Genomic DNA, 16,429 nt, shown 5'->3' with positions numbered 1-16,429 from the left:
TCATTGGAATGTTACTGACAACTCGCTCACCAAGTGTTGTTATTTTTCGGGTCGATCAGAAATCCAATATGGCCGCCACTGCAGTCATTTTGAAAAACTATTTCAAACTTAAAAGTCAAGTTCTTCTGAGCCGATTTAACTGAAACTTGGTAAGAATGATCAACTCATGGTCCTGACAAAGTGTTGTTATTATTTGGGTCGATCATAAATCCAATATGGCAACCACGGCCGTAATTTTGAAAAAAACATTTCAAACTTTGTCAAGTTCAACTTGGCCGATTTAACTGAAACTTGGTAGAAATGATCAATTTATGTTTTTGACAAAGTGTTGTTATTTTTCGGGTCGATCAGAAATCCAATATGGCCACCACAGCAGCCATTTTGAAAAACTATTTCAAACTTAAAGTCAAGTTCTTCTGGGCCGATTTAACTGAAACTTGGTAGGAATTATCAAAATATGGTCCTGACAAAGTGTTGTTATCTTTTGGGTCAATCAGAAATCCAATATGGCTGCCATTTTGAAAAACTATTTCAAACTTTAAGTCAAGTTCTTCTGGGCACATTTAACTGAAACTCGGTCTAGGAATGATCAACTCATTGTCCTGACAAACTTAACTTAAAGTTATACTTAACTTTTTATTACTCAAATTTTGGTAGGGATGATTGACATCATTATCTTCACTTTATATTTCAACAACAAAAATTGATACTGTAGGACTCAAGTGACCGTTCAGGCCCATGGGCCTTTTTGTTTTAAGAATCGATCATGTGTTGATCATGTATGCTATTTTGTTAGTGATGTTGTTTGAATCCCAGTGTTCCAAATATTCCAGTGAGAGTGAGAGAGTGGAAAGAGCACTACAGGAGAGCTTGTCTGAGAAAGATAGATGTATAAGTCTGTTGCCTAGGATTCAACCTAAAAACCAGATGTTTTAACGCCTGAAATGTTTTCATCCATGGCTTGATATATCAGAGCAGTCAAGTTTGGATGACACAGTTGATACATCATAGTAAATAAATGGTCAGTTCCAAAAGGTATTGGAGCCGTGTGGCCAAGTGATTAAGGCATCTGACAGTCTATGATCACTAATCCTCCACCACTGAGCAAGAGGGCAAAGTCAGAATTAATAAAGATTATGAAATATGGGTGAATAAGCACTCTCAAAACCTTATCCGTTGTCAGATTTGTTCCAGACACAAAAGCCAGACTAAACATAATGTTTGGATTCGGTACAGCACAACACCAAAAGATAATAATCCAGTAAAATATTACTACTGCCAATGCCCAGTTGGTCAAAGAACTATGGGAATGTCAAAATCCAAAACAGTTGCACCAAAGGGCTAAGAACTTCTGACAAAGCTTGAAATAAGTTGTTTGCTTGTGAATCTAGAAACACCTGTTTGTCAACAAACTCAAAGCCTCACATCATCTTTTCTTCCTTCTTTTTTACAAGTCTCCCATTCGAACACATATCAAACTCTTGCATCCTGCGTCTAACTTTTAATAAATATATAAAAACAAAGTAACAAACAAACATACAATCTCTGAATTCTAATGATATTGCAAGAAAATTGTCTGGGAATCTGACAACTGATTAGGCAGTAGAATGAATGTTTTGGTGGCCATCTTGAAAAGGAATAACCGACAAATCTTTTCCAAACATGTTCTCTGTTCATTCCATCTAAACTGGAACAAATAGTTTCTTCTTTTCTGTCAGTTTTTAGTCATAATAATTAGACTATACCCATAGCCATGAATTCTGATATATAGACCATATGGTCATTGGATCGCTTTTTAGCTGCCTATTCGAAGAATAGGGGGGCTAATGTAGGTAGTCACCCCGGCGTCGGCGTCGGCGTCGGCATCGGCATCCCACCTTCTGAAGTTAAAGTTTTGGTGCAAGTATTTTCCAGACAATGTTGGATTGCCACACTCATTACACAGTTGTCTTTTATGAGTTTAAGTCCTTTATATCGAGTGTAAGCAATATTCTGGGCAATATTTTCATGTTTTATGGCCCAAAAACAGATTAATTGGACTTAGTTAAATTTGAGGTTAAAGCTTTTGGGCAAGTTTTTTCCAGACAATGTTGGATCATCACATTCCATACACAGTTGTCTATAATGAGTTTAAGTCCTTTATATCGAGTGTAAGCAATGTTCTGGGCAATATTTTCATATTTTATGGCCCAAAAACAGATTAATTGGACTTAGTTAAATTTGAGGTTAAAGCTTTTGGGCAAGTTTTTCCAGACAATGTTGGATCATCACACTCAATACACAGTTGTCTATTATAAGTTTAAGTCATTTATATCATGTGTAAGTAATGTGCTGAACCATATTTTCATGTTTTATGGCCCAAAAACAGCTTAATTGGACTTAGTTAAATTTGAGATTAATGTTTTTGGGCAATTTTTTTTTGAAGTGTTGGACATCCACCATCAATAGGCTGTTGTCTATTATAAGGTGAAGCATTAATATGGAGTGTTAGCAATGTTCTGGGCAATCTTTTCATATTTTAGGGGCCAAAAACAGCTTAATTGGACTTGATTAAATTTGAGGTTAAAATTTTTGGGCAAGTTTTTTTGGGTAGTGTTGGACCACCACCATCAATAAGCTGTTATCTATTATAAGGTTGAAGTATTTGTATTGAGTGTAAGCATTGTGTTGAACCATATTTTAGGCTCCAAAAATAGCTTTATTGGACTTTGTTAATTTCTTAACAATCACTTCACATAGATGTTTCTACACATTTAACAGTCCTTGAAATATCCTGATGGTAAGTGAGGTGGCAAATAAAATGACAGGCACTATATCAACGTTTTTACTATACATGTGTTTCTATTGATAGTTGCAGTATTATAATAACATACATAGGCGAGCTATGCTGTTCTCACACAGCTCCTGTTTAAATATGTTCCACCACATATTCAGGATTGATATTTTTGTCACTGGTAGTTCATGACCAAGGCCTTCTATAATCAAAATATTTTTGGTATACAAAAGTTATAAGATACTACTATTCTAAGATGAACACATTTTTTGTCTGGAAATATCATCGCTTGAGATGGCTTCCGGCTGTTGATTTGTCTGCAAATATCTGAAAACTCACCATAGCAAGATAATTTTACATGTATACTGTAGCACATGATCCCTAGTTTTGGTTGCATCAATAATGATCCTTCAATGTATTATCCGTCTGACAACATTCATCTTTTTGGTGTTTTGGTTGTGATAAGTTTTAGGTCTACAACTCTCTTAAATAAAATTGAAATCATAGGAGGGGCCACACCCACCCCCTTTGTAAAATGGTGTAATTTATATCTGGTATAACATTGAACATCAACCACTGCTATTTCTTTTAAGAGAAATTTGTATACCATGAAAGAGTTTTGCCTATGCTGAATGAGCATCATAATTACTTGTTCTTGAACTACGAGAACTATTAAGATTTATGATTGGTGTTTCTGGAAAACAAGAGCAATACGTATGGTATTTTAACGAAATACCATGCATATCGTAATGCGATTTATGTCTCATCCAAGAGATATGCAGTTTTAAGGATAAAGTGAAGTAATTAAAGCATAAAAGTGACTCTTGATAATTGTTTTCTTAATTCTAGCATATTGGGAGACACACATCTGACATATTATTGCCACTGATGCCGGCCCTAGTGAAACAAATGAAACATGAGGAGAAAGAGCTTGTGGAGACGACTCGGACCATTGTCTGTATGATAAGCATACATGACTACAAATTACTGGAGGGACATCTGGAGGCTCTCGTGGAGTGGTACAAAGAAACGCAATCCGATCTTGCATTGAGTATGTACAGCTTTCACATCTCAGAAAACAATGATAAATTATCATTTTTAGCTCGCCTATTGTAGTCACTGGGGCATCGGCGTCCCACTTCACTGAGGTTTAAGGTTTTAGGCATGTTTTTCCAGAGAGTGTTGGATCATCACACTCAATACACTGTTGTCTATTTTAAGGTTGAGGCATTTATATGGAGTGTAAGAAATGTCCTGGACCGTATTTTCATATTTTAGGGGCCAAAAACAGCTTAATTGGACTTGGTTAAATTTTTTGAGGTTTGAGGTTAAAGTTTTTAGGCAAGTCTTTTTGTGAAGTGTAGGATCACCACCATCAATAGGCTGTTGACTATTATAAGGTTTAAGTAGTTATATGGAGTGTAAGCAATGTTCTGAACCATATTTTCATATTTAAAGGGGCCAAAACTGTTTAGTTGGACTTTGTTTAATTTTTTGGGCAAGCTTGCATGTGCAGTGTCGGATTGGTCACCCCCATCAATACACTGTTGACTATTTCATATTGTCAGGTCATCTCTCCTTTCGACATGTACTACATGTTAAGGTACAGCAAAACCTTGTCATATTGGCACCATTAAGAAATGCCGGCATTATAAAGGGGTTTGGCAATAAATTGAGGGACACATATAAAGGAGTTCTTAAGAAAAACATAATTAAGGGACCTAAAAATATGTTGGCCGTAAACGAGGTGGCAAATGAAATGATGGCCATTACTAAAAAGTATGTCAAGGTTTTACTGTACATGTGTTTCTATTAATATTTGCTATCTTACAACATATACCACCAATAAGCGAGCTATGCTGTTCTCCAACAGCTCTTTTTAACCCTGCCAACACTCAGGTAAACATGATACTATTGATCTATCTTTATATCTGGTAATCACTTTGTTGATTGATCTCTCTATAATACAGTAGGTTGTTAAGTCATCACTTAAAACGAAAATTGTACCGTTAGGTTTAAACTTGATGCTGACTTTATATGCTTGTTCACTACTTTGTCTTCTGTGATTCACCGATGCTGCCTTACGCTTCCTGATAACATTTTTCGTTAGATTAAACAATGATTCTTAGTAATACCAGGGCAAGAATAATCAATATGTTTTCATACATAATAACAAATCCACATGATAGAAAGTCACAGTTTTCAAATTGCAGCTTTTAACCAATCTATAGCCAGAATTTGGAAATTGGAACATCAGATCATATTTATGATCATGCATAACACACTTTTTTCATTTCTTTTCATTTTGGTGTACTTTTGTAGGAGGACTGTGGAAGCCCCTCGAGGAAAGTGATGGTTTTACAACTCCAGATTTTTACGTCGTTATGAAATCTATAGCGGAGGACACTAGCAATTCCAAAGCCTATTTACACGGAATGCTGTTAAAGTTAATGGCTGAAAGACAAGCTGAGGTAGGAAATATCAGGAGTATAATTTCCAATAGCTATGTCAAAGGGTAAATTTACTGTCAGAGGTCAAATCATCTATAACTACCTGTCACCATCAAATCAATATTACCTGATGTATTTTTCTTTTGATTTTCACCATTGTAGCTGTTCACTCAGGAACATGTTGACATGATGATTAGGAGGTTTCTAGATGAGAAGCTATCACAAGGCAATGTTTTAATGGCTCTTGGCGAAATAATGGCCATTAAACCCGAGATATTTGGAGACAACATGATCAAACACGTCCTACAGAATCCAAACTTAGATGTCGTGAATGCTTTTTCGGTCCACGTGATAGCTGTCAACTTGGGATTGAAGAAAAAGGTCTGTTCTTCCTCCTATTCTGATTTATTGGTATTCTGACATTTAAATGTATTGAATTTACACTCAAGGTATACGTGGATATATCAGCAATAAATAATTTCACTCTTGAAGTGTGTCGCAATTAATCATGGAAAACGTCTTTCTGTTAATCAAGAAGTGGGCACCCAATAGTAATAGTAGTCACGTTGTCTGTCTGTCCATCTTCATATCAAATTATTTTCGAGAAGACAACATAAGTTCAGATACTATGATTATTTTCAAACTTAACATGTATGATGAACATCATTATGAAAACAGCTTTCTGGTTTTTGTCACTATTACTGTAAATAGAAAAAATCATTATCATCGCTTGAGGGATTTTTGATGCATATCTATGAAATTTTCCACAAACAATGTGTGTTGATCATCATCAAAGAAACATCTCTACTATTGTTTTGAACTTATGACCCCCAAATACTTAGGTAATTGGTAATAAATTAATTATTCAAAGAGAATGAATCACACACACATATATATATATGGCAAATATTTATCATTGAAACTTTACATTTATATCCAAAATTATTCCTGTTTTTATTCATCCCTTCATGAATAAGGCATTTGGAAGGCAATCACAGAAATAACTATGTGTAACAATTTCGTGATTTATATTTCCCGAAAAATATTTTACAATGCCAACGGCAAAGCAAAGATGACTACATCAGCACCCCTATTTATTTTAATTAAAAAACACCACCTGTCTCTTTAGTGTATTATTTTCAAGTATTATTTTCTATTTCTCTATGCCCAAAGTCAGATATATGTAATTCCATCTTGATGGAAGAGTTGCTGAACCGTCATTTTCTATTGTTTCTTTTCTCAGGATGATTTTTTCACTTTGTAAATTTCACTACTAAGTAACACATGAATTAATTAACTGTCGTCATTTCAATTTACAGGATTTAGTTAACACCATTTTTGAAGAGCTTCTTGCCCTGGCAAAAAGTTGGTATAATCCAAATCATCAGATTTATCTGTTAGACTCTGTCCGCATTCTAGGGTCTAAATATGGTGTAGAAACACTTAGACCTCATCGAAAATACTTCGAAGAGTTGCAGAAATATGGAATGACTTCCCCTATCAAAGATACATCAGCTGCTATTGTAAACGCAATGGATGGAATCAGGTAATCAACTGAGTTGCTTTAAACTGTAAACAATTGGGACCCGTTTGTTCAGCGCCTGATAAGCTTATAACAAGACAAAGCAAATTTTAAAAATCTTATTTTCGAGAAGTATCTGGTATTTGCAATTTGTTTAGGTTTTGTCTTCAGGGAGTCAATCAAAAACCATAAGTATTTAATTTTAATAAAGAATTTCAGTAGTTTGTAAATATACTAGATCAAAGGTTTACCATATTATTGCGTTAAGTTTATTAGGTTTTATACAAACAAGGTCTAAATGTGGACTTTATATTGCAGCGATTGCAATTTGTTTTCTATTTTCCCAATTTTAATAGGCATTTTTTCACCTGAATTGATAGTCATTCATGAAGTAAGTTATATGGATTTTTTGTGAAATGAAAAGAATAGCTTGCAATAAGGTAGATTGGTTAAACTACCATTTGTAAATTTTAATAATCAGTCAATGCCGGATGGGAATACACAATAGAACAATAATGCACAAGATTTGAAATCTTTGTCAATAAACAACAGTGCAGTAAGGGCCACATATCAGTGAAAAGCGTTCCTTCTCTTTCAGTATGGAGGGTGTCATCACAGATGTTATACAAACAAAGAGGAAGGCCAAAGTCCTTGATGAGAAAGTCAAAAAGGCAGAAACAGAAGTTAGTGGAATGAAAACAACAGTTGTTAAACAAAGCAAAGACATCAAAGCTGCTGAGACTGGACTTAAAACCATTGAAAAAACGGTAGATGTTCAAGAGAGAGAAAAAACAGATTATGCAGATATTGCAAGGACACCAGAGGGAAAAGAAGAAGCACACCAACTGGAAGAAACACAAGCTTGTACTCAAAAGGTGTCGCTACCTAAATCTGGGGAGAAAAATAAAGATGAACAAGCAAAATGTCTAGAAGACGATGACGATGACGAAGAAGAAGAAGAGGAAGAAGATGATGAAGAAGAAGAAGAAGATGAAGAAGAAGAAAAAGAACCAGAAGAAGAGCTACCACCATCTTACAATTCGTTGTTTTCTCAAGCTTCAAGTACACAAACTACAACAAAAATGAAACCTTCACCCAAGTCCACGCCTCAATCAAGTAAGAAATCTTCACAACCTCCACCACCACCATATCCGTACCGCCATCTATATGTAGAGACTCCATCACAGCCTACCACAGAACCAGAACCAGAAAAGAAAAAAAAAACATCATCCGCATGTGTAATTGCTTGAGGCCTTTGTTCCTGGTTATAGAGGATAATTGAACAGATTTCTATTTGAAAAAAGTTTAAACTTCGCTAAACCTCCCCACGGAAAATGTTAAATTGTGTCGGGTGTTAGAAACAGAGTCTTAATATAGGTTGAATTTTTAATGCATATTTTGGTGAATTGTTCACTTGTTTGTCTCCATATCGTTTGCTACGTGTTTGTAAATACTACCAGAAAGACCTGGAGCATACTGTATACCAGGACATTTTCGCTGCAGTTTAATTTTCACCCTTCGTTATGACATTTAGAGTTATATATGTTTCTATAAGCTAGTTGTTGCACTTTGTTTACCTTTGTAGAACGCCTGACTATCTCTGGAGGGAGATGATACATGATGTCATTGCTCTTTATTTTGATGACTCCTTAGTTCGTCTAATTGTCCATAATTTTTGCGTTGTGTGTTGACGTTCAAGTTCAAGTTCTTTATTACTTTAAGTCGGTTGACTTATCAGTTATAACATATATACAGAACAATATGATACAAAGACAACATACAATATGATACACACACACACACACACACTTTGGAGAGTGAACACTAACCAGCAATCAGCTCAGATCTCCTTTTGTTTGCTTGTATTAAATACTTGCCAAGATTTCTAATGTCAGATACATTCTCACAAGTAAGTAGTTCAATTAATTTATAAATGCTTGTATGTCTTACATAATATTTCTGAATTAGTTTCAACCTTATATTAATATAGCAAGGACATTTTAAAATGAAATGGAACTCGTCCTCGACATCATTCAGGTCACATACTGTACACAATCTGTTTTGTCTATCAGTTCTATTATTTCTGCCACACTCAATATTTAACTTATGTGCAGACATTCGAATTTTACATATTTGTTTTAAATAATTTATATTTACAGGTTTTAATAAATAATACTGGCAACCAAAATTACACACATATTGATACAATGCTCCTGTAGGAGATGATTGAATTTTTTCAAAACATTCTTGTTTGAATATGTCACAAGGACATTCTTTTATAATATGAAAAGTGTTATTATTTAAACTGGAAGATTTCGAAGACCAATTCTGTATAATTCTTGTTTTATACTCATTAACCAAATGTCATTATTACAAAGCATATCATCATAGCATGACCTTAGAATACAATTTCCTACATTTCTCAGTTTTATCCAATATTTAGATATACATAATTTTCTAACTATTTGCATGGGGTATCTTCCAAGTTCATAATACACCATAACATTACTAGTTTTATTATGTAATCCTAATATTTGTTTGCAGAATCTCGCATGCAATCTTTCGATATCTGGTGCGGTATGGAAGCCCCAAATTTCTGCTCCATAACTTAAAACACTATTTACATGAGTATCAAAAGCAGACAATTGAGTTTCTATATTAAAATATTTTTTCTTACAAACATTTAATAATGCAAACAATGCTTTTCCCCCCTGGTCAGCAACTTGCTTTTGAGTTTGTCTAAATTTTCCATTAAAATTCAATAGTACACCCAGTTAATTGAATTGATCAACAACATCCAGTTTATTTCCTTCGTAAAACCATATTTCATTTCCCCTTAATCCCCCCATTTCTAAACACGACAATTTTAGTTTTCCCAGTATTTACAGTCAAATCCCATTTTTTTGTATAATTTGCAAGAGAGTCTAACGTTGTTTGCAAACCCTCTGGTGTTTCAGATATAAATACCATATCATCTGCATACATAAGTAAAAACATATTGATATCCTGTATTTCAATGGATGGACAATTATCTGATAAAAACTGCATTTCACAATCATTAACATATATGGCAAACAAAAGGGGTGATAATATTTCCTCCTGAAATAATCCGTTTTCAATATAAAAAAAAAATCAGAGAAAATACCATTATATTTAACACAACATTTCACACTTTTATATAATGATCTGATCACTTTAAGAATTTTACCTTCAACGCCTTCTTTTATCATTTTATACCATAAATTCTGCCTGTTAATAAAATCAAACGCTTTTGTATAATCTATAAAACAACAAGAGTGACGTTTTTTCTCTTTTAAAGTACGATTAGTTGAAGATTGTGAACCGAAAATGGGGTCTACAGTAGAAGAGTTTTTTCCTAAATCAAAATTGGGTTCTGTTACTTCATTATATTTCATTTCAAACGATACAAGTCTTTTATGATAGCAGTAACAAGTTTACCAGCACAACTTAACAAAGTGATACCTCTATAGTTGTCCGTGTTATTAATATCACCTTTTTTAAAAACAGGAACTATATTACCAAGTGACCACGATGACGGGGAAATAACCAGACTTGAATATTTTATTGAATAATAACAATAAACATGGCATTGAAATATATTTGCAGTTAATAAAATATTCATTAAAAATTCCATCTTGTCCACAAGCTTTGTTAGCTTTAAGATTTTTAATAGCAGCCAGAATCTCAATCTCTGTTATTTCTATACCTAGTGGTATATATTTCTCTTTTACTTTCTTCATTGTAAACAAAACGAAGTAAGTATTCATAACTCCGTCGTATTCTACGCATCCGTGTAATATCCCCGTCTATCCTTGCCTTGTATCAAATCCTTTGTATGCTTCTTTTTATTTTGTTTACTTAATAATTATTTATAAAATTAACATGCAAGTGATTACTGTATGGTTTTTGTGTACACTGTATAAACAAATGTTATCTTTTTTTACATTTTTATGTACTATTGTTTTCTTTTGTTAACGGTTTTTTGTTTTCACAAATAAGGTATCGGGATATTAAAATACTTTCTGTTTGTGACATAGCTCTATTTTCAACAAATGAATCTTGGTAAAGATGTTTTAATTTATATTTCATGTGTTTGAAGTAGATATTAATTTTAGAATTAATTACATATAATCACATTTTAGGATCTACGTCTGCAGTCCAGAAATTGGCGCTATCATAAAATGGCAGATTATTGACATATTTAAGCATACCTTGAATTCGAAAAGGCTACTTTGATACTATTATTTGTATATTTTGGCCAACCGCAGGGGAACGACATGAGGATAGTTTTTGAACAGGTCTGGAGTAGTAGGTGAAATACCTCCGGAAAGTAGCCCCTGTCTTAAAAATAATTTATCTTTTCGTATAATGTAAAGTAGTTTTTTTTACATGTTTTAGAATTCATATATGCAAGTCCTTGTTATGAGATCATTATGTTAGATCATATCTTAAATATGAGTTTTTTTAATCAAGTATAATGTGATGATATTTATCGTATTTATATCAATTAATATATCAATATATTTGTTGGATTTACACCTTTAAATGAATTATTTTCAAAAGCTATTAATGTTTTGCAATTTTTCACAAACTTGTATTTAAAGATATATTCAGTACTGAGTTGATTCAAGTAAAGTGCTAAATCGTCATTCAGGTAAGATCATAATGTGTTATCAATACACGAGTTCTCTGTGTGGGGACGTGACATTTCTTGGATTTGACCTAGATTTACATCGTGGGTGTCGTCGACGAAGAAGTAGAAGATGCTTACACTTCCAAAACACCGGGCCTTATTGTATTGTTTTTAATTTTGAGTTCGAGTTATGGTTTTGTTGACACCTCTTGTTATTCTTGTCCACTTTTTAAAATTACCTCCATGTATGATATATTTTTTCTTGAAATCTATTTCCAATTAAGGAGATCAAATGGTTGAGTATCGTAAAACAATTATCAAAGATATTTTCGTGATAATCATTAATTGAGTTGTTCTGTTTAGAAAGTACTCTGTCTTTCGCTTGATATAACTATTTTGGAGTAATTTACATTTGAGCTAGCTTGTGGTTTCAAAACTACAACGTAACATATACACGTTGAATGAGCCGCGAAAACCCCAACAATAAATACAGGGAGGTTTGTTTCTGAGGTTAAGTTTTTATCTATATTACACATGATAATATCTGTTTTATCATTTTATTATAAATGCAATGTGATACTTTATCACACGACAAGGTAATTATTACTTCTTTTTTAAATATTTATGTATAGCGGTTCTTTAGACCCAAACAGTAGTAATACTTTGGTACTGATATTAATGCTTAGGAGTATAATTCAACATAGTTTTTCTAAGGATTGTCATTCTGTGTTATTTTTATATAAATACATATTTTGATTCGAACTACTTGGCCATATTACTCCAGGAATGATGTGTATTTTTTACGTGTATTTTTGAAAAAATCAGATTTACATTTACAAAACGTTAGAAATTGTATACTTTTGTGCCATAATATATTTATATTATATTTCTTTTTGACATTCTAATGCATTGTTTATGTTATACTTTTACATTCCGTATTGTAATGCAAGCTTTTAGTAGTGTAGACTACTTATATATACATACATGTATATATATATTGCCTTAAGTGATAATGAACAGATGATGAAACATGTATATATGATTTATCGACAATGTTGTCTTGTCATGTGTCATGATAAGGTAAAGGATACCACAAATTTAAACTTTATTATTACCATTTCCACTATAACGAAAATTTGTGCAAGTGCTTTTTAAAAGTAGCATTCCTTAAAAATCGCGCTTTGCCATGCATTTTACAGAAGTATAGTTGTCCAAAGTTTGAATGTTTGAAATAGAAATAAAAACAATATTTGAAACTACAGGGTCATACCCGGTACGTTGCCATTGCAAACCCTATACTTTATCTATTCTGCCATCCAGGAATCTTTCTTACACTGCTTCAAAATGAGTATCCAATTAATAAACCGCAAAGTATATGGCTCTAAGCCAGAAAAAAATTCCTTTTGGTTGCTTTCTATTCTGTATAGAAGAAAAAATACTCGAAGTCAAAAATGTTTCAGAGGAAATCTTCTTCGTGATGAAAACTGATGCATTGGTACCCTTTACCTTAACATATTGTGAAATGTACATACAACGCTGTTTACCTCTTACAGAATTCATGACATGAAACTGTTAAAAACAGTTGTAGATGTACCGTAGATATTTACTCACTTTTCATAGTGTATGTGAAATATTTGTTCTAATCACACGTTAACTGCTGGATTTGTTGAAATTTACTTCATTATCAGTGACTTCGTACAGTTGATCAACTGTCTTTGTGACAGTTGTGGGACATACACCAAGTGCAGGTAGTGAACAGAATTATTTTTTTCTAACGCGATTCATGGAATGACCTCATGAATGTTAAAAAAAAATCATTACAAAATTTATATTTTTCAAAATTTCCCTATTCACGAAAAAATATCCGCCGCCACATTTTTTAAGGTGTAATTGCACATTGCTCATTTTCTGTATTTTATCAGCTGAAACATCAGGTGTCGAGTTCTAGTTTGATGATATCTAGGACCAAGAGTAGGACGTTGTTTACGGATGATATATATTTATATTGAAACATTGAAATTTCCATAAAAAAAACTTTATTTCTTATTTTATCATTTAGGAATGGCTATTTTGTTGAAATGTACTATTTAATTATGTGTGTTAAAAATATATTGAAAAAGTTTATCAAATATACTTTAATATTTGTTTGAGGGATATTATCTGTTTGTAATAATAATTTGTATACTCGTTAAGTTTGGAATTAAAACGAGAGAGTTATTAATGGTGTATCAATATACTACAAACCATATACATTGCACGTAGAAATAAAGATTTTTCGAACTTAACTGAGGTATTTTTGTGTTCTTAATAAAATATGCAAACGGACAATATTTTGTATTGTGACATGGTCTCGTTTCTTTTTCACACGGATATATATGAGTCAACTAGGTATTATTTCTCGCCTTATCTACCCAACTTAGCTGTGACATCTTCTTTCTACACTAATCAGCTGTGACATATTTCACATCTACCCTACCTAGCTTTGACGTTTCTCCTATGTATCCTACTTAGCTCCTATCCACCATATGTGGTTGTGACGTCTGATTAAATCCATTATCTGTGCGAAGGAATTATACTGTTGTAAGGTTTGGAAGAAACTTTTCAAATTCGAATGATAAACCACATGTACAGGTTTCAAGAAAAAGGACCTGCTGTATCCCAATGTATGATTGCATGAGGCGACTAATATACCCCGTTTTCTTCTGTTTCTTCTGTTCATGAGAATTTTAGGAAATTAAAATAGACTTGTTGTCCCGATAGCAATTCTTGAAGCCAATTATCTGTGTAAATTTCACAATATCTTCTTATCTGTTACGAGGACGCAAACAAATAGTGATAAACTTTAGATCTTTAGTGTACACTTACCTTACTACATAGCTTCCTGTATTGACAATCTGTTCTTCTCTTGTATTACGTTTCCTTTCAATTATGTTTCCATAACCATTCCCGTTGTAAGAATCAGTTGTTTCACCTCTGAGTATATGGAGTCTCTCTGGTCGATGTGAGATACTGTGAAAAGTGATTACATGTGTTTAGCCAGTAAAAAGCTGAATATGAAAAATGTACAAAAATAACAAAATACAAAGTGAGAAGAAATCATTCCACGGTCTATTGTTATGACCTTCAAAACAGGGTTAACATTCTAGGTATCCACATAAGCTCGTTATAAACTACTGAATCTAATCGTAAAAAAGTATCAGTGCTGAATGCCGTGGCATAAAAAATAAATAAATAAAAAGAGAGAAAACCGGAAGGAAATTTTCAAAACATACAATACTAACCTATTAAAACATACAATACTAATCTATTAAAACGTGCAAAATGCTTCAAAATGAATTTGAGTGACAACGATTATAACGTTATATTATCAGAATTTTTATTTTAAATATATAACAAAAACTAAGAATTTATATTGATAACAGAAAATGGGAATGAACCAACAGAAAAGGGGAGAATAATGTTAATTGCCAAGTACTCTTGTTTGAGTTACTGCCCTTTATCTTGAGGCTTTCATCAATGACAAACCACATGCCCTTGAATTTAGCCTTTTAAAGTAGTTTTCTCTTTTAAATAAATATTTATTTATTATTCATTATCTATACGTTTATTTATCATAATGGATAAACCCACATGCCTGTTTACAAACATACAGACAGGTGATAGTAACACTATCCTATATAATATTAACAAGAAAACACTAGATGAACAACCTAGATAAACCCCTGTAACGATTCTCACAACACATTCAATACTCATTAACGTAGTTATTTGACGTGTTTTCAAACGGTTTGGAATCAGCAGTTCTTTTACCACTTTTTATTTTTTTATTGTAACAGTCAGTAATTATTCTCACTTCATTCCGAGACTTACCATAAACTAAAGGTTGAAATAGGTGAATATTTACTTAGAACTCTGTTGATTATTTTACACCACAAGGTGGTTGACAGCTGGTGGACTATTAGTCCCCGAGGTTGGACATAGCCTTGTAAAATGAATTTATTCTGGCATGGTTAACAAGAAATACTTGCATAAATATTATCTAAAGCATCCAGAAAAGTGTTCAAATATGGTTATAATTAGGTTTATGTGCACCTTTTTCTTCTCGTTGTATTTCTGCAAATATTTTCGCATTTAGACATTGATTTTTACCCTTTAATGTTTTGAACTTATGTACATATTTTATCCCTAGTGAGTTCTACATGGAAGAATTCTAAATGGCTTTATGATGCAGTAAATGTTTACTATAGTTTTGATTACTATATAGACTTACTTAATGTTTAAATAGGTACATCCTTACTTTGTATTCCTATTGATTGCATTTTATTCCTGATCAAATCTGACGAGTGAGGTCATAACCGTTGCCACAGGTAGAGTAGGAAACGTTTACCTTGCCACACCTGACTTCGCCTTCAGTTTCTAAAGGTTCATGATGTCTCTCCTTTTGGTTTCGTTTGCTGGGTTCCTGTGTTTTTCCGACCGACTTTATCCATGTTTGTTGACGCGGTTGTAAATATTTTTTCTGTTTCACTCACAACCCTGTAACGATAACTAGAACTAACGAAAAACACATCCACATCTGCTTTGCTCAAGTTTATGATCGACTGACCAGTCTCAATCTTACTCGAAACACTCCAGCACGAATCTCAAAAACTTATTGATCATGAACATCGTTCGGTCTAGTATAAATATGAAAACTATCATATCTCCGTTCAAATAAAGCATGTTGACGGTAGTCTATGAAGCAAATATTATAATGATGATAACTTGTATATCAAATTTTATACTAGTCTTCGTGTTTTGTTTTATTTATATTTTTACCGTCACATGGACATTTAAAACAAATTAAATATAAACTAATAAGCAATTCGATTTTTTGTCATTTATTCATCTGATATGACATACAGATTTTCGGATACTGTGAGTTTTGTCCTGTTTCGGTGATGAAATATTCGTGCATTAGATGATATTTTACCTACTATAAGAGTAATGTATTCTTGATAATCTTGAACATATTAACACTTCCAAATGTT

At 32.9% G+C, this 16,429-nt stretch overlaps 1 protein-coding gene across 2 annotated transcripts in view; it reads left to right on the top strand.

Moving 5' to 3' along the window:
• Window positions 1-13,460, top strand: part of LOC110463302 — a 45,633-nt gene extending 32,173 nt beyond the window's left edge. For both annotated transcript variants that reach the window (XM_021517799.1, XM_021517801.1), the window contains 5 exons: window positions 3,623-3,824; window positions 5,096-5,244; window positions 5,386-5,604; window positions 6,543-6,769; window positions 7,344-13,460. In XM_021517799.1, coding sequence (XP_021373474.1) covers window positions 3,623-3,824; window positions 5,096-5,244; window positions 5,386-5,604; window positions 6,543-6,769; window positions 7,344-7,995 — 1,449 coding nt within the window. In that variant the 3' untranslated portion in view covers window positions 7,996-13,460. The remainder of the gene's footprint in view (window positions 1-3,622; window positions 3,825-5,095; window positions 5,245-5,385; window positions 5,605-6,542; window positions 6,770-7,343) is intronic.
• The last annotated feature ends 2,969 nt before the right edge of the window (window positions 13,461-16,429 follow it).

The sequence above is a fragment of the Mizuhopecten yessoensis genome, unplaced genomic scaffold (genome assembly GCF_002113885.1).
Source record: "Mizuhopecten yessoensis strain PY_sf001 unplaced genomic scaffold, ASM211388v2 scaffold10885, whole genome shotgun sequence".
Lineage (NCBI taxonomy): Eukaryota > Metazoa > Mollusca > Bivalvia > Pectinida > Pectinidae > Mizuhopecten > Mizuhopecten yessoensis.
Note: the sequence above shows the minus strand (reverse complement) of the source record. Positions and strands in the feature narration are given on the sequence as shown.